Source organism: Nansenia antarctica, assembly GCF_963989245.1.
Source record: "Nansenia antarctica genome assembly, chromosome: 6".
Taxonomy (NCBI): Eukaryota; Metazoa; Chordata; class Actinopteri; order Argentiniformes; family Microstomatidae; genus Nansenia; species Nansenia antarctica.
In genome coordinates, this window is record NC_137676.1 from 58,924,916 (window position 1) to 58,952,841 (window position 27,926).

The 27,926-nt window shown below is 41.9% G+C and overlaps 1 protein-coding gene across 1 annotated transcript in view; it reads right to left on the reverse strand.

The window, feature by feature from the left end:
- chrna6 (cholinergic receptor, nicotinic, alpha 6) overlaps positions 1 to 17,861 on the reverse strand; it is a gene marked incomplete at both ends in the record, with an annotated part of 30,334 nt that extends 12,473 nt beyond the window's left edge. Inside the window, one exon of the mRNA XM_080533978.1 lies at positions 17,804 to 17,861. Within this exon, the coding sequence (XP_080390104.1) occupies positions 17,804 to 17,861 (58 nt within the window). The remainder of the gene's footprint in view (positions 1 to 17,803) is intronic.
- Between the last annotated feature and the right edge of the window lie 10,065 nt (positions 17,862 to 27,926).

Sequence of the window (27,926 nt, forward strand, 5' to 3'; positions counted from 1 at the left end):
ACCTATGAACACATATCAGAGTTTAAAGATAAAGATGGTAGGTTTATAATGATAATAGGGAAAATAGAGGGAACCCTAGTGAGTTTACTGAATGTATATGCTCCTCCTGGTAGTGACTGGACGTTTTATAGACAGATATTTGATTTAATGGCCACAAAATCTCAGGGAATCTTAATCTGTGGGGGGGACTTTAATGTTCGTTTAAACCCAAGATTGGATGCATCTAGCGGTAATCCAGAGTCAAAACCTATAAGTAGGAAGATAAAAGCATTAATGAAGGAATTGGGAATCATAGATGTTTGGAGAGAATTGTATCCATCCAGCCGGGACTACACCCACTACTCCTCCCCCCATGCCGTATACTCAAGGATAGATTATTTTTTAATTTACAATAGAGACCTACATAGAATAAGTCAATGTGACATAGGACCGATTGCCCTCTCTGATCATAGCCCTATTTACATGTCTGTGTGTCTCAATAGAAAGCCAAGGTCTACAATATGGAGGCTGAATTCAAGTATCCTGAATAACCCAGAGACAAGGGAGGCCATGAAGACTGAAATTAGAACATATCTTGAAATAAACGATAACGGGGAAGTGGCTCCGAATATGCTCTGGGATGCACTTAAAGCAGTAATGAGGGGTAACATCATCGCCACTACTTCACTTATAAAAAAACTTAGAGGACAAAGACTGCATGACCTGGAAATTAAATTAAAACATCTACAAAGACAACACAGTAACAATTTGGATAACAGGGTAAAACAAGAAATGAAAGACATAAGGAACGAGATAAATGAAATAGGCAATCAGGACATACAAAAAAAACTATTATTTACAAAACAAAGATACTATGAAGTAGGTGGGAAATCATTGAAACTCTTATCATATAGACTAAGAAAACAACAAGCAGATAATGCAATCTATAAAATAAGGAACCCCGAATCCGGAGCGATAGAATGTAAGCTAGACAAAATTCAACAGAGTTTCGAAAAGTTCTATAAAACACTATATTCCCAACCACAAGTGGACAACAACCTACAGATTGAGTCATTCCTAGCCTCTCTTGATTTACCCTCTGTCACTAATGAACAAAATAAAGACTTGGTAGCCGAAATAACAATAGAGGAATTACAATCAGCAATTTCGAGATTGAAGGCAAACAAATCCCCGGGTTCAGATGGTTTCACTGCTGAATGGTACAGATCATTTAGAGAACAATTAGCTCCAACATTACTGAAGGCATTTAATTGGGTACTACAGAAAAGGGAAATTCCACCCTCGTGGAGGGAAGCAATAATTTCAGTCATACCGAAGGAAGGGAAAGACAAACTAGATTGTAATAGCTATCGCCCTATCAGTGTTCTCCAGCTCGATTATCGACTGTTTACATCAATACTATCCAGAAGAATAGATAGGATTCTACCTAAACTCATTCATTTAGATCAGACAGGATTCATTAGACAACGGCAAACACAAGACAACATTAGAAGGTCATTGCACATTATCAGACATATCACACAACACGGAATAGAGGCAGCTCTTGTAAGTTTGGACGCTGAGAAAGCTTTCGATTCAGTTAGTTGGACCTTTTTATACAAGGTACTATCGAGATTCGGCTTTCATGAGTCTATTATTGCAACTTTCCAAGCATTATATGATAGCCCATCCGCAAGGATCAAAATTAATGGTGCCCTATCGGGATCCTTCACTCTGGAACGTGGAACCAGGCAGGGATGTCCCGCTTCCCCACTCCTATTCAGCCTTTTTATTGAGCCTTTGAGCCAATGGATAAGGCAAAATGTTGAAATTAAGGGAATAGACATGGCAGCTGGTGAGCATAAACTTGGTCTTTTTGCGGATGACGTCCTGGTATATCTAACACAGCCCACACAGACAATCCCAAAATTGATGGGTTTATTAAAGGAATATGGGACACTTTCAGGTTACAAACTAAATATTCAGAAGACCCAGGTACTAACACTTAACTATGACCCACCCAACGATATTAGAGGGAAATATAACCTGAAATGGGATGCAGATTCAATCAAATACCTAGGTGTTAACCTGCCAAAAGATGTCTCAAAATTATCTGATCTTAATTATGGCCCTTTGAATGTAAAACTAAAATCAGATGTACTACGGTGGAGTCTCATTCCCTTCTTGAGTTTGAGCTCTAGGGTGGAGTCTGTTAAGATGAACATCCTACCAAGGTTACTGTATTTATTCCAGACTCTTCCAGTGGAGATACCTGCTAAGCAATTTATAGAATGGGACAAATTAATATCTAGATATTTATGGCAAGGGAAAAAACCCAGAATCAGATACAAAACTCTACAGTTAAGAAAAGAAAACGGGGGATTTGGCCTTCCTTGTTTACGAGAATACTATTGCGCAGCTCAATTAAGGCCTGTAGTGTGTTGGTGTACTCCATCATACTCTGCAAGATGGAAGGAAATTGAGAGTGCAATGACAGAAGGGGTTCAAATAGCAGCGATAGTTGCAGATAGTGAATTAATAAACAACATGACAAATAAAAATAATCCCTGGATTAACGTGGCTTTGAAGATTTGGCAGGAGACAGTAAAACTGTGTGGTATAAAGGACTCACTTAAAATGCTAAGATGGTGTGCATATGACACAGACTTCCCTCCAAACAAAACAGATGCTAGATTTAAAGTCTGGGTTGGAAAAGGCCTTTCGAACTATTTAACTTTTGTCCACAAGGGGGCATTCCATAGCTTTGAATCGCTACAGAGAAAACATGGTTTGGAACAAAATGATTTCTATAGGTATCTCCAGGTCCGACACCATTTCAATCAGAATTTAGGGGGAGTATCAGAAGAGGGGGTAACAGGAATTATGGAAGTATTTACATCAGCAAGCAAATCATTGATATGCAACAAGGTGGTATCTAGACTATACAATGGCTTCCGCCAGATCAATCTCAAAACAGTCAATACAATATATATTAAAGAGAAATGGGAGAAAGAGGGTAATTTTACTATTTCTGGGGAGGATTGGGACAGATTATGTAAACTACAATGGGAAACGACATGCTCAAATACGTGGCGAGAATTTAGTTGGAAAAACCTTACAAGGTTTTTTATCACCCCCCTACAAAAACGACATCAGGGGACGGGTGTAGCGTGTTGGAGATCCTGTGGACTGAATGAAGCCAATCACTACCATGTATTCTGGGAATGCCCAAATCTAGTCCCATTTTGGCGGGAGATACACAATAATCTGGAAGCTATTTTTGAAATTAACATCCCCTTCAAATGTGACACCTTATACCTGGGAAACATCTCATTCGAAAATTGGGACAATAACGACAGAAAATTGATATTGATACTTCTGGTAGCAAGTAAAAAGGCTATCACAAGAAAATGGTTAAAGCCAGACGTACCCACAGTGGATGAATGGATAGATATAATTCATGATATATATGTAATGGAAAAGATGTCATACTCCCTTAGAATTCAGGTAGAAAAATTCTATCGGATCTGGACGAAATGGACTGGATATGTTAAACCTGTAAGGTCAGATTTCTGTTGAATTGTTAAAAGAACATGAGAGGGTGATGTAATTGTGTTTATTTTCTTGAATCATTTTCTATTCTAATCTATCATATGTAAGAGAAAAGCTCCCAAAGTTCACTCGCTATTGTTTTTCTTTTTTCTTTGTTTGTTTTTGTTTTCGTTTTGTCTTGTCTTTACTTTACTTAATAGAAAAAAAGAAAAAAAGACTTTGGTCATAGGAACTGAGTTGATTGTGATATGTTGAATGTAATGACGATTGTTGTAACCAATGACCATTGACAATAAAAAGAAAATTTCAAAAAAAAAAAACTCAAAATGCACTGTTCCAAATGATTATGCACAACAGAGTTTCAAAACATTTTATAGGTTGTAAAGAACTAAAAATGGTAATTTGATGAATTTAGGATTAGGAGGTCATATTTACTGAAATCAAAAGCTATTTCAAACAAAAACATCTTAACAGGTCAAGTTACATGTTAACATAGGACCCCTTCTTTGATATCACCTTCACAATTCTTGCATCCATTGAACTTGTGAGTTTTTGGACAGTTTCTGCTTGAATTTCTTTGCAGGATGCCAGAATAGCCTCCCAGAGCTGCTGTTTTGATGTGAACTGCCTCCCACCCTCATATATATTTTGCTTGAGGATGCTCCAAAGGTTCTCAATAGGGTTGAGGTCAGGGGAAAATGGGGGCCACACCATGAGTTTCTCTCCTTTTATGCCTATAGCAGCCAATGACACAGAGGTATTCTTTGCAGCATGACATGGTGCATTGTCATACATGAAGATGATTTTGCTACGGAAGGCATGGTTCTTCTTTTTGTACCACGGAAGAAAGTGGTCAGTCAGAAACTCTACATACTTTGCCGAGGTCATTTTCACACCTTCAGGGACCTTAAAAGGGCCTACCAGCTCTCTCCCCATGATTCCGGCCCAAAACATGACTCCGCCACCTCCTTGCTGACGTCGCAGCCTTGTTGGGACATGGTGGCCATCCACCAACCATCCACTACTCCATCCATCTGGACCATCCAGGGTTGCACGGCACTCATCAGTAAACAAGACTGTTTGGAAATTAGTCTTCATGTATTTCTGAGCCCACTGTCATGCTGCAAAGAATACCTCTGTGTCATTGGCTGCTATAGGCATAAAAGGAGAGAAACTCATGGTGTGGCCCCCATTTTCCCCTGACCTCAACCCTATTGAGAACCTTTGGAGCATCCTCAAGGAAAATATATATGAGGGTGGGAGGCAGTTCACATCAAAACAGCAGCTCTGGGAGGCTATTCTGGCATCCTGCAAAGAAATTCAAGCAGAAACTGTCCAAAAACGCACAAGTTCAATGGATGCAAGAATTGTGAAGGTGATATCAAAGAAGGGGTCCTATGTTAACATGTAACTTGACCTGTTAAGATGTTTTTGTTTGAAATAGCTTTTGATTTCAGTAAATATGACCTCCTAATATGACCTCCTAACCCTAAATTCATCAAATTACCATTTTTAGTTCTTTACAACCTATAAAATGTTTTGAAACTCTGTTGTGCATAATAATTTAGTGCATTTTGAGTTTTTTATAAAATAAAATAAAATACTGTTATCATTGGGAAGTTTGTTCAATACAATTTGAATTATACTCTAACGGTTGATGACTTGAAAATTATACTGATTGTCATTTGCATCGACTATTTAGGAAAATCTGAGAAAAATATAATTTGCATAATAATTTGGAACGAGGTGTATAAACACACACACAAACACTGGGAATCTCAAGGGTAACAGTGGGGTTAGAGCTTGTGGTTGTGTTCTGCCCTCGTCTACAGCCAACATCCCCAAAAGACATCACAATTAATTGTTTACTTTTTTTACTTGGGGTTAGTACGATATTATTTAAGCAATATCACACGAGAGGGAGTGCTGTTATACTGAATATCAGCACGGCTGTGATTCGGTCATAGGTACGAGGCCGCAGGCCTGTTGCTTTTATACAACAGTTCTACAGCGCAATGTATTAGTTAACAGTCATAAGTGACAACAGATTATGATTTGTTTGTTTATTTATTTAATCATTTATTTTGGCTCCGTCATCAAAAAATTGTTCCGCAACTGGACTGTTGCCTAGTAACCTGAACACAAACATCTGCAGGCTAGCTACTTTGTATTAACGGTCATTTCGGAGTGATACATATAGTAAAAATTCCCAGTGCTGTTATACTGTATATCAGCACTCATGGAATGCCTCTTGTCCAATCAAATTACTTGGTTGGAACTAACTGTTGTATAATATTAATTAAAGGTCCAGTATATAGATTTCATTTTTATTTTATTTTTTAAAGAAGTAGAAAAAGAAGCTAAATGGCCACGATACATCGGTAGCGCTGTGTTGGTCCAAACAAAGCACTTTCTAACATCTGGTATCATGGTCGATGACTGATCTTTACCTATTTTACATTTCAGTTGTATACAAGGACAGGCAGACAACTGGAGCTAACAGAAAACATAACATACTATATGGACCTTTTTACACATTCTCAAAGTGGCCAGAGAGGGCAGCAAAGAAAATAAAAAACGGACATTTGGTCTTTAAGATGAAGAACAATTATACAGTAGGCGCAACATTTATGATACAGAGAGATTTATAAAACATTAAACTTGATGAGCTGCAAAGGACACAAAATGGAGTCACAGTTGTAATTAAAGTCGTATGATGAAAATATGTAATTTCAATTTCTCTCTCAACAGGCCTTGGAGCAGATACCACTCTCCTCCCTGCTGTCTGTTAGTACGGGGATCAATAGATGATTTAGTCTGCGGGGCCGTACTGAAGGTCATTCAACAGAGAGAAGGGGGCAGGGAGAGAAGGAGACAGGAGAGGAAGGAGATTGAGATGGGAGGGAGGGAGGGGTAATAGAGGGGATGGCGAGAGGGAGAGGAGTGGGAGGCAGGGGCAGGACGGGGAGTGCAAGGGAATACAGAGAGAAGAGTGAAAAGTGTGTGTATGTGTGTGTGTGAGAGAGAGAGAGAGAGAGAGAGATAGACAGAGAGAAAGACAGAGAGTGAGAGGCAGAGATCAAGCGAGTGTGTGAGCAAAGGCAAGAGACAGGGTTCAGAAGCCCTTCCAGTCAAAGCCAGTAGTTCTCTCCAGGGTCGACAAATCTAAGTCTATTGTCTTATCACTGACCCCTTTCATAAACATTATTACCCGATCCTCCTATGACGCCAACTCATAACTAAGTCACGGGGACACGAGAGAAATTAGAATCTGTTAATTAAACGGACCGTCGTGGGAGGACGAAATATGCATGATGGGAAATAGTCCGACCCTTATTACTCAGGGATAGTTTTCTTTCAAAGACTGACGATAACCCTGGAAAATTACAGTGACACATCAAACCCCAGCTGGGGTTGAGCTGTTAAAAGCAACGCAACAAGGGAAGGCAAAAGGAAGGGAAGACCAACTTGACACCTTCTTAAGATGACATCACGATAACCCTGGAAAATGACAGTGACACATGAAACCTTTACATTATTACTTATTCTACTCTTACTTTTCTTTATTATTGTGATTTTGTATCTTGGTGCTGCAATGAGAATGTTGAGGAACCAAAGCCAAAGAATTTCACCCTTGTGTAATCCTTGATTCTGATTCTGAAACCCCAGCTGGTGTTGAGCTGTTAAAGCAGCCCAAAGAGGGAACGCAAAAGGAAAAAACAACTTCACGGTGACCTTCTTAAGATGACATCCGCCAGATTAATAACCAATGTGTCGGAGGAGAGACTTTACATTTCTTACACTGATTTGGGCTCCATTCCATTTAGAGCTGATGTGCGTCTAATGGTTGCTAGTGGTTCCATTTTGGTTGCATTTTGGTCCCTATGCCCTCATGTACCACACTGTAGAGGGATTTGTGGTGCCAGCTATGTGATTTAAATGTCTTTAAATGAGGCTGAGACAAAGACAGTGATCGTCTGATGTTCCAGTGTGAATGGTGATCAATGCCCCCCATCTCTCAATCCGGGACACCTATTTACAGTTGAATGAGCACACCTGGTGGACGTCCTGAAGATATCGTGCCTTGCCTGCCATCAATTCCTTTGCTATTGTAATATAGACTCACTGAACACTTTATTAGGAACACTATATACTGGGTAGGGCCTCCCTTCATTAGGAACACTATACTAATACTGGGTAGGGCCTCCCTTTATTAGGAACACTGTACTAATACTGGGTAGGGCCTCACTTTATTAGGAACACTATACTAATACTGGGTAGGGCCTCCCTTCATTAGGAACACTATACTAATACTGGGTAGGGCCTCCCTTTATTAGGAACACTATACTAATACTGGGTAGGGCCTCCCTTTATTAGGAACACTATACTAATACTGGGTAGGGTCTCCCTTTATTAGGAACACTATACTAATACTGGGTAGGGCCTCCCTTCATTAGGAACACTATACTAATACTGGGTAGGGCCTCCCTTCATTAGGAACACTATACTAATACTGGGTAGGGCCTCCCTTCATTAGGAACACTATACTAATACTGGGTAGGGCCTGATTGATTGGTATTACAGGCCCCCCCAAGTGCGCCATGAAAACATTCCCCACACCATTGCACCACCTCCCCCAGCTTGGACTGTTGACACAATGTAGGTTGGGTCCATGGATGTCCACAGGTGTTCCTAATAAAGTGTTCATGAGTGTATATAATATAGGCCAACTGGCTCTCACACCTAAGTTGTATTGTAGGGATAGTATTTAAATAATACGAATAATGTATTTCTTTATTCTTAACCCCGGCCGGTGCTTTCTCTATCCTCCAGTGTTTTTATTCCCAATTACTTAATTAATGAATGCGACATATCGCATTAAAATTCAACACGAGAGAATTGCAATTTAGGACAACAAAGGGACGACAGGTAACTGAACATAACTGAAAGGAACGAAGGGAAGAAAATAAATAGAAAAGAAGGAGAGGAAAATAGAAAGAATAAAATGGACGAAATAGAAAAGAAGGAGGGGAAAACAGAGAGAGACCTGTGTTGAAATCCTCCTAAGGCTCCGGCCGCTCTCTCGTTACTTTCATTTCTCTCGTTACTTTAATTACTGTGAGCGCTCTGCTCCACGCCTCAGATCGGTGACTAAACCACTGCTTTGATCAAAATAGCGTTGGCAACCTTCATTATAGCTTGTCACACACACGCAGCCACTCTCATACACACACACACACCCATAAATACACACACACACACACACACACACACACAGAGGAACATTTGATGTGGTCAGATGGATTTCACGTCGAGCTTCATAAAAGAGCCAATTATTTCCGAAAATTAACCACAGGTTCCATCACCGTTCAGCTGGGTTTATCCCTTTAACTCCACCCCACCTCTCTCTTTGTCTCTCTCCATCCTTCTGTCCCCCTCTCTCTACATGGTACACTCTCATTCCATCCCTACCTCTCTCCCCCTTTCCTCTCTCTCTCTCTCTCTCCATCCTTCCCTCCCCCTCTCTCTACATGATACACTCTTTCCATCCTTCCTTCCTCCATCCCTCTCTTATTGACTCTCTCTCTCTTTATATATATAAATATATATATATATATATATCTTTACCTCTCTCCCTCTACCTATCACTCATTCATTTTCTCTCTCCTGACAGATGGAGGTTCGCCAAGTCTACTAACACTCCTCTCCCCCTGTCTCCTCCCGCTCCCAATGCCTCCCTTCCCTATCTCTCCCTCACTCCCACTCTTCAAACAGTGTTCTGGGGGTCAGTCTAATAGCTGTGGACAGTTTGTCATGCTTGAATTAACTGGACCCACACAGTGAGCGTTGGTGGGTACAGGCAAAGAAAGGAAGCTATCATTGGGCTGAAAAATAAAACATAGCCAAAACCTTAAGCTTTTCCAAAATCAAAACAGTTTGGAACATCATAAAAAAATACTACAACAACAAAAACACTGGGGGAGCTCAGCAATCACAAACAAGCTGATTCTTGTAGGCTACAGGAAATGACCACAGGACGCTGACCATTCTTAAGGAACCACCTCACGTGTGACGTAAAGCTACCAGCTAGAACTGGCTAACTTGCCTTACTTGATGATTGTATCTGCTGACTGCAGCAGCGGAATGTGCTGTGAAGTGTACAGAAACATCAGCTCAAGTACAAACAAATGCCTCCAAATTCATTGGAATGGCGCTTCTTCATACATTAACACAATGACCCAACACATACTGACATGGGAACTAGGGGAGTTTTTCAGGGTTCTTGACTGGCCACTTAATTGAACATTTTAAGGAAAGAAGACCTCAAAACAAGCAACAACTGAAGGGGGGGGGGGGCTGCAGTACAATCCTGGCAGTGCATCACCAGAGAAGATGGCCAGTGCTGGTGTGGTCAATAGGTCGCAGGCTTCTGACCCCAGCACGCAAAGTAGTGTCGAGCAAGAGGATGATGAAGATGAGAGATTACTGAGACTGAGACTGAGGTAATGGAGAGAGAGCTTGATCCTTTCGTAGATATGCGCCTCCCCTGAGCATGCAAATGCTTTTAGAGAGGAGAGTGAGAGAGAGTGAGAGAGTGGTGAAGAAAGTGAGTGAGAGAAGGGAGGTGGAGGTAAAGGAGTCAGTGAGGAGGAGGAGAAGTTGAGAGACTACGGAAGGGTCGATTAGTCAGAGACATGGTGCATAGAGAAGAGACAGGGTAAGACAGAGATAGATAGATAGATAGATAGAGAGATAGACAGATAGACAGAGAGACAGAGAGAGGAATTGAGAGAGACAGAGAGGTTTGAGCAAGAGAGAGGGATTGAGAGAGAGACACAGAGAGAGACAGAGAGATTGAGAGAGAGGTTGAGAGAGAGAGAGCTTGGCGAAAGAGATTGAGAGAGAGAGAGAGAAAGGACAGAGAGAGAGAGACAGAGAGTGATAGAGGTTTTGAGAGAGGGATTGAGAGAGAGATTGAGAGAGAGAGGGATGGAGAGAGAGAGAGAGAGAAATTACAGAGAGAGAGGGGGGACAGAGAGACAGAGAAATTACAGAGTTAGAGAGAGAGATATTAAGAGAGGCAGAGAGAGAGAGAGAGAGAGAGAGAGAGAGAGAGAGAGAGATTGAGATGGACAGATAGAGACAGACTGGCAGAGAGAGAGTAGATGAGTGTTACAGCTGGAACCCAATCACGCACTAGCAAGGTTTCATTCCAGAATGTGTGTGTGTGTGTGTGTGTTTGTTTGTGTGTTTTTGTGTGTGCGTGTGTGTCGTGTGTGTGTGTGTGTGTGTGTGTGTGCGTGTGCAATCCCTAATGGGAAGAGACAGAGGTGTGGTGTCTGTGCCAGAGAGGACTGCTCTCTCTCAGCACAGCTACACGTGTCCAGCCCTCTGGGCACTCTGTGTGTGTTTGTGTGTGTTTGTGTGTGTGTGTGTGTGTGTGTGTGTGTGTGTGTGAGTGTGTGTGTGTGTGTGTGTGTATGGATGCAGAAGAAAGGAACAGACAGAAAACCGAATTAAATCACTGAATGAAAAAAATAAGAATCGAAAGCCAGTCACTGAGATATGACAAACAAGTCATAGTCCTTGCTAGAAGAACTTGTCTCGTCTAGAAAGTAGCCTTTCTTTAAAACAATGTTCCAAACCTTGCCCCTTTGCCCAACGGACCTGTGTTCGGCATGACAAATGACTCAAGCGTTAAATAGGTAGAAGACAGACACGTATCAGAACATGAGGCTGTGAGAGAACCAATCCCAACTGTCAGTAACCTTTGACCTCCGGTAGAACCATGTTCCAATCAGACGACACAGAGAAGGGAGACCCATCTGATAAATAAAAAGGCAGAGTGACATTCACAGAACACTCTCTCTCTCACTCTCACACACACACACACACACACACACACACACACACACACACACACACACACACACACAGACACACAGACATAGACTTCTCACTTCCCAAAAACATATGGAAAACCCAAATGATTTGATTTGATTTATTAGGATCCCCATTAGCTGATGCAAAGCATACACATTAGCTCCTAGCTGAGTATTTTCACTTTAATAATATTTCTGTTATTTTTTGTTTTGTGTGTGGATGGTTCTTTTTTGTTATGTGTTTTCTGTGACGCTCACTAAAAACTAAGGCCGTGAGCATTGCTGACGCAAAGCATCAGCTACTCTTCCTGGGATCCACACAAAACAAGAAAAAAATCAACATACATAACAACGAATTACAAAAATAAAAATGAAAATAAAAGTCAGCAATGCTCACGGCCTTAGTTTTTAATGAACAAAAACACATAACAAAAAAGAACCATCCACACACAACACAATGACAGAAATATAATTACAATTTTAATACTCAGCTACGATCTAATGCGTATGAAGTGTTGCTTCACTTGTTTTTTGAAACTGATTTTATTCAGGGTTTTATGACATGGTAGGGAGTTCCATTCAACCATAGCTCTATACAGCACTGCATGTTGTTTCGAAATGGTGTGTTACCACTGGTGGCATGTCTGGTGGGGTATGTGTGTGCATCAGAGCTGAGTGTAAGCTGTCTATACAAACAGTCAGGGGTTTTCAGAACATAAATATTTTTTTTACAAACGAAAGAAGTGATGCTTTTAACTTCTCATCAACTTTTAGCCAGACGAGTCGGTCATGCATGTTGTTTATTTGCTCTCATTGTGCACTGCAGGGCAAGTCGAGCTGCTCTGCTCTGAACCCATTGCACCAGACCACCAGGCAGTAATCTAGTTGTGATAATACTAAGGTCTGCAGGACATGTTTGGTCAGATGTGGTGTTAAAAAAAGAAAAACATCTCTTGACTACAGATACGTTTCTCCCCATCTTTTGCACAAGTGAATCTATATGTCTTGACCATGTTAGTTTACAGTCTAAAGTTACACCAAGAAGCTTTGTTCCCTGTACTTGCTCAGTAGCAACATTGTTCATTAGCAGATTCAGCTGTGGTTTATTTCTTAATGAGTGTTTTCATCCAGATACAATGCTCTTAGTCGTAGATATGTTCAGGACAAGTTTGTTCTCAGTGATCCAGTTAAATACTATCTGCAGCTCTTGGTTGAGGGCTGAGATGATTTCCTTGTATGTTGTATATGTATGATGGTGCAGACATGTAGAGTGTTGAATCATCTGCATACATAGACACACAGGCTTTTTTTCAAGCAAGTGGGAGATCATTTGTAAAAATCGAGAAGAGCAATGGTCCAAACGAGGAGCCCTGCGGAATCCCACACTGTATATGTCTTGCATTTGAGAGACTCCCGTTAAAGAGAACTTCTGTGTTCTATTAGTCAGGTAGCTTTCTATCCATGCTATGAAGTAATGCCATAACACGTAAGTTTCCTTAATAGCAAATAATGATCAATGACATCAAAGGCAGCACTGAAGTCCAGTAGAACTGTTCCTACAATATTTTGTTGATCAATCTCTTTTAGCTGTCATTTGAGTGAGAGCTGTGCAGGTTGAGTGCCCTTCCCTATAAGCGTGCTGGCATCTGCTTGTTAAGTTGTTCATTGAGAAATAGCATTGTATCTGGCCAAATATATATTTGTTCTAACTGTTAGGTAGAGGGATCACCTTAGCCTCTTTCCAGGTTTGTGGGAACATACTGTCAAGACTAAGTTTGAAGATGTGTCATAGTGGAGTGGCAATAATGGTCCGCCACCATCCTCAACAGCTTTCCATCCAGGTTGTCAATACCAGGTGGTTTCTCATTTTTGATAGATAATAATATTGTTTTCACTTTACAGAATGCAAATGAGTAGTTCTTCTGTTGCATTATTTTGTCTAGTATACATGTGTACAATGGCTCACCGTGTGGAGTTGGCATTTCCTGCCTGAGTTTAGATACTTTGTCAATAAAGTGATCATTGAAATAATTGGCAATATCTATCGGTTTAGTTATAAAAGATCCTTCCACTTCAATGAAAGATGGAGTTGAGTTACTCTTTCTGCTCATGTCATTTTTAAGGTGTTCCAAAGCTTCTCTCCGTCAGAGAAAGCTTCTCTCCGTTTTATATCGTAAATCCTGGATTCATAATACAATTTCTTCTTTTTGTTCATTTTAGTAACAAAGTTCCTCAGTTTACAATATACTTGCCAATCAGATGTGCAGCCAGACCTATAAGCCACTCCCTTTCATAACGTTAGAATTATAAGGTTCTATCTCCATTTTTGGTCAAAATTTAGTTTTTTACATAATCTGATCCATTATGTGTTTATTAATGCATGTGTGGTGTTGTTTTTTAAATGTTGACATTTTTTTGTTAGTAATTAATAAAATACAAAGGTTCCATCTCACAAAACATAATGGAATGTAAAAACGTTGACGCTCAATATCTCTGAACTACCCTAAACAGAGATTATAATTCTAAACTCACGCTTTGCCCCACCTCTTTTAGCCATGCATTATTTTAGTTCATCATCAACCCAAGGAGCCCTAACAGCTCTAACAGTCAGCTTCTTGATAGGTGCATGCTTATCCATAACCGACAAGGACCAACAGTTCATTGAAAACTTTAAGTGCAGTATCTGGGTCTATTTGTTTACTGACATCAGACTAACAGATATGTCTAACATCATCCACATAATTCACGACAGAAACCCTTGTACAATCTTTTATGTAACATTCTTGGTCCAGCCATCAGAACTTTAATCTTCCTAGATATGCCCACTAAATGATGATCACTAAAGCCAATGGGAACAGATACAGCTTTAGAGCAGAGTTCATCAGTATTGGTGTAAATGTGATCAATGCATGTGGATGATACAGTTCCTGTTTTGTTAGTGTACACCCTGGTAGGTAGGTTAATAACCTGAACCAGATTACAGGCACTTCTTTTTTTTATGGAATTTTCTTTTTCATAGGATTTGGTGCAAGAAAATGTATATTTAGGTCTCCAAGGAAATAGATTTCTCTATTTTTTTTAATCGCATGCTCGATCAAACATTTCACACAGATCATCAAGATACTGACTGTCAGAGCCTGGTGGTCTATAACAGCATCCCAGCAATATAGGTTTGAGGTGGGGTAAGTGAGCCTGTAACCATAGCATTTCAACATCACACAACATTAGATCCCTTCTGACTTTAACAGGGATGTGGCTCTGAATGTACATTGCAACTCAAATTGATCGTTGTCTCAAAAAATTATAATTTGGACTGCACTTATATAGTGCCTTATTGCAAAGCGCTTTACAATGGACTCTCATTCACCCATTCACACACACATTCACACACCAATGGTGCAAGCTACCATGCGAGGCACCGGCCTGGGCATTGGGAGCAATTTGGGTTCAGTGTCTTGCCCAAGGACACCTCGACATGTGGGCAGTTGGGGATTGAACCGCCGAACTGCCAAACTTGCGATCATTAGATGCCAGGCTCTACCTCCTGAGCCACAGCCGCCCTATACTAATTGTGTAGCCTGTGTAAATTGTGTCCTTTTAAAATCTTGACGTAAATATTATATATATGTATATATTTTGGGATCAGGGCACCCTTGGAAAAGAGACATTGGTCTCAAAGAGCCTACACTGAATAAGAAAAGGTAAATAAAACAGCTCCTATGCATCATCTGTAATAGGACCTTACTTTGGCCTGACTTTCTTGGTCATTTAACTGGTTGCCACGGCGTTCCTCAAATAGACTGTTTATGTCACAGGAGCCAATAACATCCCTTCTGAAATAAATGAAGCGTGACATTTCCTTGAACGTGTCCAATGTGATGTCGAACATTAGCCTGCTTTCATGCACATGTGCTGGCGAGGTGATAGAGTATTGAATGACCCAGTAAAATGTCTAACGCTGCAACATTGGAAACATTGATGCTAGAACATGTAACCTGTTTTTTCTTTTATGCATAGATCAGCTCTTATAGTTTTCTGGGAAAGGAATTATAAAGAATGAGGGGGGAAATCTAATTAGAAATATTTCAACATGTCCATACAGTTGTCTGTACCCTAAAAACATACACACGCACACGCACACACACACACACACACACACACACACACACACACATACACACACACACACACACACACACACACACACACACAATTCCCTGCAAATGTGGCCATACCTCATCAAGATGGCTCAGCTCAGTGACCAGGTCATTTAATCATATCTTGCATTCAGTTAAAAGAGCTCTATGTAAATAAATGTGACAGGAGAATATGCCTACAGGCAGGGACCTCGAAATGGAGACACAATAGTTCTGTGTGCGTGAGAGAGATGGGGGTTTTTTAAACAAGAAAGCACACATCTTAGTTTGGTGAGGTGCAAGGTGACGGGTGAGAAAGAAAGGGAGCCGTCCACTCTTGCTCCAATGCTGAATAGCAATTCAACCAACGTGCTTCTTCAGAGTTTCAATGGGAGAGACAATAAATAAACATCTCTCTCTTGTCTTAGAGACACCATAACAGTGTATGTGCCACCTAACATTACATTTACATTTTTGGCATTTAGCAGACACCTTTATCCAAAGCGACTTACAACAAATACATTTGTCTAAGTAAGTGAATCATCTCTCCATCAGTCATAGCAAGACAAAATAGTCTATGCAAGGGCCAGGGGCCATTGGCAGTCAAAATACTAGAAGAAGGAAGGTTACCATTTTTACGATTACATCCGCTAAATACACTGTACAGGGGGATAGAGGGGGTGAAGAGGTCTTAGGAGGGACAGATAAGGAGAAGCCTTGAGCCCTCTAGTTACAGTGGTAACATGGGAGGTGCAATGAGAGTCACTCGCTGTTCTGTTGATGAGGTTTGGGTCACCTCAGTCACCCCAGTCACCTCAGTCACCTCCAATGTGTTTGTTGATGAGGTTTGGGTCACCCCAGTCACCCCAGTCACCTCAGTCACCCCAGTCACCCCAGTCACCTCAGTCACCCCAGTCACCTCAGTCATCTCCAATGTGTTTTGGGTAGGAAGCAAGTGGAGGATGTAGGGGAGGACGCAAGGAATATCATTTCTAGCAATTGAGAAAGGGCCCTAGACTACTGAGATGCACCCATTGGTGTGAAATAGGTAAATGTACAGTATGGACTTGTTGCTCATGGTGCCATGGGGGTACTGGGGGTACACTTCATAAGGCCATGGCACCTTGAAAAACAAGTCCATACTGTACATTTACCTTAAATTAAATATATGCATACATTATATATACATTATATATAGCCTACATACATTATAATACAAATAAAAAAGTATCTACTATCTATCTTTCACATCGAAAATATTAAGAAGCCTTGGTCTATTTTTCCCCCCCAAATGACTGAATGAGATTCTATAGCCAATGGCCAATCTACATAAAGTAGGCCTATATCACGGTTCACTTCACGGAGTAATATTTCATGTTGAGCATGCATGTCAATGTCTGTTTATCATACGGTGTTGCTTATTCACCCACTCTACCCTCCCTCTCTCTCTCTCTCTCTCTCTCTCTCTCTCTCTCTCTCTCTCTCTCTCTCTCTCTCTCTCTCTCTCTCTCTCTCTCTCTCCATCCATGAGCAAGTAACAAGGGTAAACAACATCATCTATTCCAGTTTCAAATCATTTCGACTCAAAACACACTTCCTTCGCATACAAATCAAAATACCCCCGCTTGATGGTCTTGACAGACACAACGCACGTTCTGCTATTTGCGGTGGACTGCATTCGAAGAAGCTTCATTTCAATACTACCAATTAACATTGAAATATGCGTATGCGTTATTCAAAAGGTGAACATCATGGAATAACTTGTGGCATTACCTTGTGCAAGCAATTACACAGAATATATCTCAATGATTACATTTTTCATAAGTAGAAACAGCGTGCGCAAAAGTCACAGTTCTGCATAACTGTAGCCTAAATACATTTGTTATACTATATTTACATTCCTAGTTATCATAGGTGTAGGCTGTGCAATGCAAACGCTGATTCAGTTATCTCTAAATAGTTCTAATTAGTAAATAGCTCTGTGATAGGAATGATCGATTGTCCAGTTTACCATGTATCTATAGCCTAACTTTCTCCACTGGGTTTCATCGGCTCTAACACAACAGAAATCATCTAATGTATCACATGCTTCACAGTTTTGTTAAACCAAACACATCTTAGTACCCGGGAAGGCATTTTATCCACGGTGCGTATATACGCGTAATCACCTTCTCCAAGAGGAGAGGACCCGCACTGTGAGACTCGGTACGAAACACCGCAAGAATGGACCGTGTCGAACGGACAACGTCTTACCTTCTGTGATCAAAACAACGACAAGAAGCAGAAAAGTCACTCTAGCACCGGGATTCATCTCGTCTCCGGTATCGGGGTGCCGTTTTCCCCCCGTGAGAAACAACGTCGATTTGACCTGTGAATGGAAAAACAGTTTTCAAAAGGCACGAAACGTATTCTCTCTCCCCCCCGGTATAAGCGCCTGTCTCTCGCTGTGAGACCGCCGGTCCGCTCCCGCTGTCTGTTCACCAGAGAACTTCGCTTCGTCCCACCCCTTTGAACTAAACCTCTCCTCACTCGCGCCTCCACAACAAGGACCACACCGACGGAAATATAGCCGACACGGACACACCAACTAAACAATTAGCCGGAATAGCCTCGTTTATGTGGTGCAAGACACTTTGTATAATTCGCGACTTGCGGAGAGCTTGTTACGATTTCAGCACCATGGACAGCAGCAGCGCATTATTCACCGCGCCGTGGTGCTGAATCCTCACTACCGCAATCGCGCTGTGGTTAGTTGAAGGACTGTAAATTGTTTTTTTTAGTTGAATCACATAAGCCTACTCACTTGTTTACTTGGCAGGAGGAGCAACTTGGAGAGACGATAGCCTAATATATCGAAAGCTTGTTAAAGTTCGGTGCCAAATATGAAATAATTGTAGGCCTATCTATGCGTAAGACAGGCGACATGCAATGACTTATTGGTATGATTTCCGCTCTGGGAGCTTTACTGTTAATTGCAAAGCCAGATCATTTTTTTTTCAATTTGTTCAGAAGCAGTTGGCTGCCTTGAACGCAGTTCTGAAAGAAAGTTTCGCCTCGACAAAACAAGTTTGCTTCAGTGGAGACTGCTCTTCGCGCCAGGTGCCCACCGGCTCCCCCCGCGAACTGATGATTAATTTTAGCCTCCAATTGTGTACGCTTGGCTTGACGTTATCAAACGGAGTCATTAAGAAATAGGGGCGGCGTGCGCCAAGCCGAGTCAACACAAACTTTGCATTAACTGAAGGTGCTTCAGTGCGCGCATGCAGGGCTTTTGAACCGTGCATAACGGATTAACAGGCATGAATGTGTGCACACCCACACCTACACACACACACCTACACACATACACACACACACACACATAACACACGCGCGCACACACACACACACACACACACACACACACACACACACACACACACACACCCACGGCATCACACATGGTAACGCAGCTGTTGTTTTCTACTTAATCCAGTGTTTTCTCATATAATTAGACTTTATATCTGCTAACTGTGTCATATTACAGCTGCGTATTTAAATCATGTTAAAACACCAACATGGGCTCCTCTCCTTCCCCACAGGCGCCAAAGCTGCCAGTCTGTCTGGGATTGACAATATGAATACATGCTTAAAAGATATACTGTAGTATTAGGATATAGAGTTGTACATTGTCTCCTCCATTCCCTTCACTCACTGTACACCTTGCCCAGTCTCTCTCTCTCTCTCTCTCTCTCTCATCTATTTCTGTCTGTCTCTCTCTAGTCTTACTCTCTCTCGCTACTCTCTCTCTCCATAACTGTCTGTCTGTCTCTCTCTCTCTCTCTCTCACTACTCTCTCTCCATATCTGTCTGTCTGTCTGTCTGTCTCTCTCTCTCTCTCTCTCTCACTATACTCTCTCTCTCTCCATATCTGTCTGTCTCTCTCTCTCTCTCTCACTACTCTCTCTCTCTCCATATCTGTCTCTCTCTCTCTCTATATATATACTGTATATATATCTCTCTCTCTCCATATCTCTCTCTCTGCTCTAACACTCTCCATATCTGTCTCTCTCTCTCCATATTTCTCTCTCTCTCTCCATATTTCTCTCTCTCCCCATATCTGTCTGTCTGTCTCTCTCTCTCTCTCTCTCTCTCTCTCTCTCTCTCTCTCTCTCTCTCTCTCTCCATATCTGTCTCTCTCTCTACGGGGCTGTCTGTGTGTCTCTGGTAGCAGGTGTGGGCTGCCAGGCTGTACAATTGCTCCCGCAGAGACTCACACGTCAATCACTCACCCTTAAGGACACAAGTCCTCTGTCCCCACACACGCATACATTCACGCACATGCACACACACACACACACACACACGCACACACGCACACACGCACACACACACACACACTACACACACACGCACACACGCACACGCACATACACATACACACACATACACATACACACATACACACACACACACGCACACACACACGCACATGCACACGCACGCACACACAAACCCACTTCATCAGCATAGGTTACCTCTTTATATGATCAGCATTCTAAACTGCAGCTAAGAAATTCCAGCCAAATTGTCCATCCCTTTGAAATACAGCATTGCCAACATGATCCAGCAAAGAATCCTTATTCCAGAAGCACCTACTGTCTCAATAAATCTACAAATCTGGACATCAAGGAGGCTGAGCAGACACCTCACTGAAATAAGTGCAAGCTAGTATTAAAGAAGTGTTATGGTGCATTGCACTAATTCAATATGTCAATGTGCTACTTGTATCTGTCCCTAACGAAATAACTAACGATTCAGATGAATAAATAAAGTAGTCCTTGACATGCTTTTTTTTACCTGTCCTATTGGTGACTTTAATTTTCCTAATTTAAACTCTCACTTTTTTATTTGACCATTGTTTGGTTATGTTCTCTTACAAACCCACTGTATCCTATGTGTATGTTTTTATATGATGTTAAATTTTTACATTTTTGATAGAAGCTTTTATCCAAAGCGACGTACAACAAGTACATTTGTCTAAAGTAAGTGAATAATCGATGCATAAGTCATCATAAAAAAAACGATATGAAAAAAAAAAATGCTATGATTTGAATTGTGTTGTGACTCTGGTGAAAAGCACTTTAAACGGTCATAAACTCGAGGCTTGAGCATTGTTCCATCCCTGTACCTACACAACTGATTCAGCTAATTAACTCATCATCCAGACTGGCTGCAGGCGTGTCAGCGCTGACCTGGAACGACCTTCTGACATGAACTTGCATTCAATCGCAACGCGTTCTATTCTCTGGTCCGTTCCATCTCTCTGGCAGCGTCACCCCCAATCGTTTTGATATGCCGTCATATCCCAGAGTCTACCCTTGAATTAAACAGTAGGTTTACTGAACCGCAGGTGTGAAATCGTGGTAATGTGTAATGTGGGACATTGGGTAATGTGGGACACCTACGCTCCAGTGTGTTTATTCCCTGTTCTAACGACATCTAGTCAACAGGACCTTTCCTGTAGGTTTAGCATGGATGTCATGTGACTGACATTTAGATGTTGTTTAGATGTTGTTAGAACAGGAAATAAACACACTGGAGCTTAGGTGGCCCACACTATCCAATGTCCCAGATTACACAGATTCACCCTATGTTCCACAGAAAAGTGATTCACCCACATTTCCCGAATGGAATGATTATGACTGTAAATTCTCTAAAAAAAATAGACTATTTTCCTTATTGCAAGACAATTTGGATTAACAGAAAATGTTGCAATCGTTTCACGTCAGACAGAGAGAGCCTGATGCCCTTCCAGGGCGTTTTAAGTTTCGTGATCTTCATGAATTGTATGGTTTCATCAGTCACTGAAAGCTAAAAGACAGAATATTTAGTTTTTTTCTTTTTATGTGATGCTTTCCAATGTTTCCATGTTGGTGATGTTGTCACATAAAAGTAATCTCCCTCTCTCTCTCTCTCTCACACATAATGCACTCTGACGCACGCGCACACACACACACACACACACACACACACACACACACACACACACACACACACACACATTGTCTGGGGTGCGACCACAAAGACCTTCCCCCTGGCCCTTTCACCCAGGACAAAAACAATCAGCTTCCACAACAAGGTAATGTACTTCCTCATGGCAGCAGGTGTCACGCCAATAATGGTCCCTCCGTCTCTAAACAAAAGGGCCCATCACAACACGGTAGATCACTCCCTCTTATATATATATATATATATATATATATATATATATATGAGCTCTAGTTGCTTGAGGGAGTTTGTGTTTTTAGACTGTGACCTTTCTTGAAAAGTGTTGGATAAAAGATGACAAAGACAAGACAAGTGAATAAAAAGGAGGTTAATGTGTTTTTGCTGTCGTGGCAGCACGCCTGTGTACCTTTCTGACAGATGCATACGTTCTCTCTCGCGTGTCACAACATTACCTGTCCTCCCCTCGATCAGTGGGATGACAGTGGAACTAGGTGCGGATTGGTTCCGTCAGGAATCATTAGCGGGACACTCCACAGCACACCCATGGTTTATTCATGGTTTTCCTAAAAGCTAGGGGCAATGAGTCACAAAGCCATTAGTGTCTTCTTTTCTCCTCCTTTCATCCCTCCTTTCCTTTCCTCTTCCTGCATCCCGTCACAGCTCTCCTCTCCTTATAATGTTTCTCTTGTCTTTCCTCTCTTCCATTCCTCCCATCTCTCTCATCACTCCTTTGCAATCTTACTTCTATTCTCCTCTCTCCTCCGCGCCTCACCTTTCCAACACGTTGTTCCTGCACTCCCTTCGCTAAAACATTTTCCGTGCTGCCGACAGTGGTGCCATATCTCTGTGTCTTTAAAAACACGACATTAAAAAAAAAAAACTCCCCCGCTCAAACTTTTAGATGGTTTTAAATTATTCACTGCAGTGTTTCTCCAGTGCATACAGTACATGACCCAGGCAGAAGTGCTTTTATTTTAAAACCGTAAGAGAAAAATCTGGACTCCATACATCGAGACATCTCTGAGATTACTTACACTGCAGTAATGGAGCGACGGTGAGTGGAATCTTCTGGAAGGTTCTAGAGAAGACGGGTGACATCATGTTCTTTCCTATAGAGGAGAAAAAACAATAGACTATTATTATTACTTGTAACAATGTATGGAGTGTGGCAGAAATAAAATCTACACACAGAGAGTGAGAGAGAGAGAGAAGAAATTAGTATTAGGGACAGAGAGAGAAGAGTTTAGTATTCATCTCAAGTCCATCAACAAAACAACCTGTCTCTCTACAAGCACGCTGAGATCTGAGGAAAGAATGTTCCTTTGTCCCTGGGGGGGGGATAATCAGCTTATACACACACATACATAAACAAACTAGCACACACACACACACACACACACCTTGCTTAATCCAGTTTTCGGCCTCTGGAAGGTTTAACAATGATGCATACGTGTGTGTTTGTGTGTGTGTGTGTGTGTGTGTGTGTGTGTGTTCTCATTTACACTGATTCAAATGAGGCATGTCAGTGCATTTCACAGTTACGGCTAAAGAGCTAACACACACACACAGCTCTCACACGTCTTGTCGGTGACTCAGTAAGGATGAACATTACTATGCAGCCGGAGTGAAACAGTTTTGAGCGGATTGGCTGAAGTCTGACTGTAATAGCTTCTGAAAGCCAAGGGCGAGCTGGGACGTCTCTTACTCACACAAGTGCCAAAAACAAAAAGATACTTAAGGCGCTTGGAGATTTCTGTTTCTAAATCTTAAAGCATGACATCAGATAAAAGTCATGAATACAGCATGATCAGAGTCGGTTATGATTAATGGATCACTTTGGTGGTTCGAGACAGAGAGACGTGATATCAACAACTCTCTTCCAGTGCTCCGTCAACACAGATGAAGTCTTACATGATTTGTGAGGTCCTGTTTTTCGGGCAAAAAATCTTTCAACAGGGGTTTAATGGAAGCTCCTAGCTCTACATAAACATTGTCCCCCTATAATTGGGGGACTATAATTGGGTTTCAGCCTAATAATGGCTTCCTTGACTTTCCTTGACACCAAGTTGGTCCTCATGTTCACACAGTCCAATAGCAGACTCCAAAGGCAAACACAAAGCCTAGAATCACTAGACATTGACAGCTCTCTTATGCCTGCACACATGAGACAACGGAACACACTAATGACTAATGAGAAACCCCTGTCAAGCCAATCGTCCCATGACATTTGGTGCCCTGAAATAGGGGGACTATGTATACAAAGTGATTGAGTGTATTTTCGAAATGGTGAAACCAATATGTACAATAATTCTCATACTCAATAATACTCAATCATATAAACGCTGAGAATCTCTACTTTAACCTACTAGTAAAAAAGTCTGATTTCATTTTGAATTTTGGAGTGTAGAGCCAAAAGAAGAACAAAATGCTCCTCTGTCCCATTACTTATGCAGGGCCCTGTATATGGCTGTATAACCCCCCAGGTGAAGCCTAGCATGGAACGGGCGTGGGAGTAGTTATTTTAGATAACCAAAAGTTAAAGTACTTTTACCAAAAGTAAAAGTAGGCCAAAAGTGACTTTGTTCAGCGGTTCTATTCTTGGTTTAGTAGCAGGGCGTTCTGGAAAGCTGGAAAGTTGAGTAGGCACACCACGTACGGAATGCCTCAAACTACAGGTAGGTCACACTCTCTGTGGAGAACCATCTCGGTTTCAAGTGACTGTATCCGAGTTGACATGTTGCGAGACATCCTTCAAGTCAGTAATGTGCACTCTGCCATACAAGGTCGACCGTGAGAAATGAAATGAAGTTCAGTACCGCAGTCTTGTTTTTTTTTTTAGCCACTCGACTTCTATGCGTGTGTGTCCTCTGTGTGTGACTGCTCCGGGGTCAGTCCTAATCTGCCACGACAGACTCCAGTGATTAAATCCTGCCGTTCTTCATAACGAGTCCCCCCGCCACTCCCCCTCTTCCCCTTCCCCCCTCCGGAACCGCCTGACCTTAAGATAATATATAAACCGTCGATATCTTCAGGAACCACAATGACATTATGATGTCATAATGATGCGAACACCAAACCGCTTCATTGCTCCCCTGTTCGGGAGGCCTCCACTGCCGCAGTGACTCCACTCTCCACTCAGTTCACTGATGTATTTTTAGTTAAATTCTATCACACGCAATTTAGAACGGGGAAAGGAAAGAAGAAGAGAAAAAAAAAAGAAAAGAGAAAGAGAATATGAAACGTTGGCGTCTTTCCAAGTAGAGAATCAGCGGAGAGAAAGAGGCGGTGTGAGAGAGAGAACGGGGGAGCACTGCGGATGATTGCGAAGCTGACGAGGTTTGCTAATTTAAGAAAAAGGAACCTCACGAAGAGGATTCGTTGTCATCATCCCTCCCCAAATGCACGTGTTTCTAGAAGACGATGCGGAATTGCTTCGCCACATGCTAGAACACAATGCAGATGTCCTGGAGTGAATGAAGACATTTTGAGAACAACAACAACGACAATGACAACACAAATGGATTTACTTTATTGAAACACCGGCCTTGCAACACATGACTGGGGCCTCAGTAAATTGTGTGTGTGTGTCACAAATAACTATCAAAAGTAATTACTACACTGATGACAAAGGTTTGATTGATTGATTGAAAACTTTATTAGAAGATTTGCAGAAGTCTGTACATGAAAGTACATATTACATACAAGGTCAACTAACAGGATAAAAACCCAAGAAAGCCACTGGCTTATTTCAATTGGGGTCCTTGATCTTCCGCTGTGTCAAAATAACTGATAACGGTCTGATCATCAGCCCCCTGTGTGTGTCTGTGTGTGTGTGTGTGTGTGTGTGTGTGTGTGTGTGTGTGTGAGAGAGAGAGAGAGAGAGAGAGAGAGAGAGACTAGAATTTATGATCTCCACTGACACGTTCAAATTAACACTACTATAGGTCAACTGAGGCCAACACTGACACCACTCAGGATGTGTGTGTGAGAGAGAGAGAGAGAGAGAGAGAGAGAGAGAGAGAGAGAGAGAGAGAGAGAGAGAGAGAGAGAGAGAGAGAGAGAGAGAGAGAGAGAAGAGAGAGGAAAAAAATGGAACACCCAACAAACTCCAACAAATACAGACAACACACATCAACCATACTCCTTTTCCGATCGATATCCGAAACTTCTGGCATAAACAGCACAGCATTACATGACCGTCTGCGCTGCCCTAAATAAAAAACCGCCTGACCAGCTGTCGCCCATATACACATCAAAAACACATCCATCACCTTTACGCCCGTGCCATGACACATTAATAGAGCGCCGAGAGGCGAGATAAATATGAACGCTGTCGATAGCTGTCCGCCGCCGTGAGTAGCTCATAGTGTTTTCGCTGACGCGGCGAGTTTGGTGTCAGTGTTTCACTTTTGCTGAGATCTAGAACATTTTTGGACGAGTTAAATCTCTTACCGACACTTAAGGTGAACGGTCGTATGTAGGTGAGAGGCCACACGATGGAGGAGACGGACGGTTATGCTGGGTGTGACACACACACACACACACACACACACACACAATGAGATGGGGGCACTTCAGCTCTGTCTCTCGCTCTTTAACTGAATAAGAAGAGAAGAGAATAGACACACTCAAACACACACAGACAGACACACACAGACACAGACACACACACATTAGCTCTGTCCACTCACAGAACAGCAGAGAAGCATCCCAGACCTGTCGTGTCCATTACCACAGAGTCATGGTCAGAGTGCATTTGGCCTCCTCCTCCTTATCCACTAGGAACCTCACAGAGATCCACTGGACAGGGCTCATTTCTAAGAAGTGTTTGAGTACTGGGTTGTGTGTGTACACACGCACACACACACACGCGCACACACACACACACACACACTGCACAATATGCATTTCTCAGAAGGTCTGGGAAAGGGGACACACGAGCATGTGAATTATGTACTGCGCTGTCACTCACAGACACACTGCTGAATGTTTGTTTTATTAAAAATAGAGGGAAAGAGAAGAGAGATGCTAGGACAGGGTTAGATACAGAAAACATGTTCCCAAGACCCCCCTCCCCACACACACACATTCCCAAGACCCCCCCCCCCACACACACACATTCTCAAGACCCCCCCCCCACACACACACACACATACACAGACACACGTTCCCAAGACCACCCCCCCCCCTCCCGCCCCCACACACACACACACAAACTAGATCAAATATGGAAAGGAGACACAGACATGCTGAGGCTAAGGTTTTGAGACACACACTGTCATCTCACACTCACTCTCTCTCTAACACACATTCTCTCTCACACACCCGCAAACATTCCCCAGACATTGAACTCTGACTCCAACATGTTTAAGTATCTGCCTCAGCTCTGTTCAACGAAAACACTCTCACATTTGTCATTACCATGGTTACAAACAAATACTGTAGGATGGAAATGTCCTAATTCCAAAAATAAAAGTCATTTCTCTTAATCTCAGAGTAGTCTCATGTCTGCTGTGCCAACTTTCCCATACAGACAAGGGCATCGGGTTATATTTGTCTTTCCACTGCCCCCCCCCCCCTCCCTCCCTCTCATTCCCATCTGTGACCCATGCTGTCACCACACAGCCAACCCATCCCAGCCTTCACTGCTGCTGTCAGACCTCCGCCCCATGTGCATTTGGAGATTTCTGTAGCAAACATAAAAAGTTTACATAAACATACAGTAGTTGTTAAAATAGAATTTTGATGGGCACCATATTGGCAGCAACAGTACAAAGACAATGAAAGTGTGTGTTTTGATTTTTTGGGGGATTTTTTTTTTTACCAAATCTCTATTTTAGATGTGAATAGGCCTGCCTGTGATAATGTGGAAATAAATGTGTCCTTTTTGAAACTGCAAAGCTCCCATTATAGTGGTGCAGTTATGTAGATGTTGCAGTAGATAAAAAAATAAAATAAAAAGTGCTGATCATAAATTAGGTTATCCTTCATTTTGTTAGGAGCAAGTCCCACAAAACGGAATACAACATCACAGAAAAGGTTTGGAACATCCCCATTTGAAGACCTGTATGACTATACTGGGAGCGTTGCAGTTTATAAAAGGTTGATGTGAGTGCTTTCGGAGCCAGTGTTCACAGTTGCAGACGTGCCCCAGTTTCTTCTGTTGTAGACTGATGAGGATATCGCTGGTGCGGGCAGATTCTCAAAACGAAGCAAAGTCACACACCAAAAAAATGTTGTACCTTCGAAAATATACCATCAACAATATAGACTCAATGAACACTTTATTAGGAACACATGTACACCTTCTCATTCATTCAGGTGGTGTAATGGTGTGGGGAATGTTTTCTTGGCACATTTTGGGGCCGTTAATACCAGTCAATCA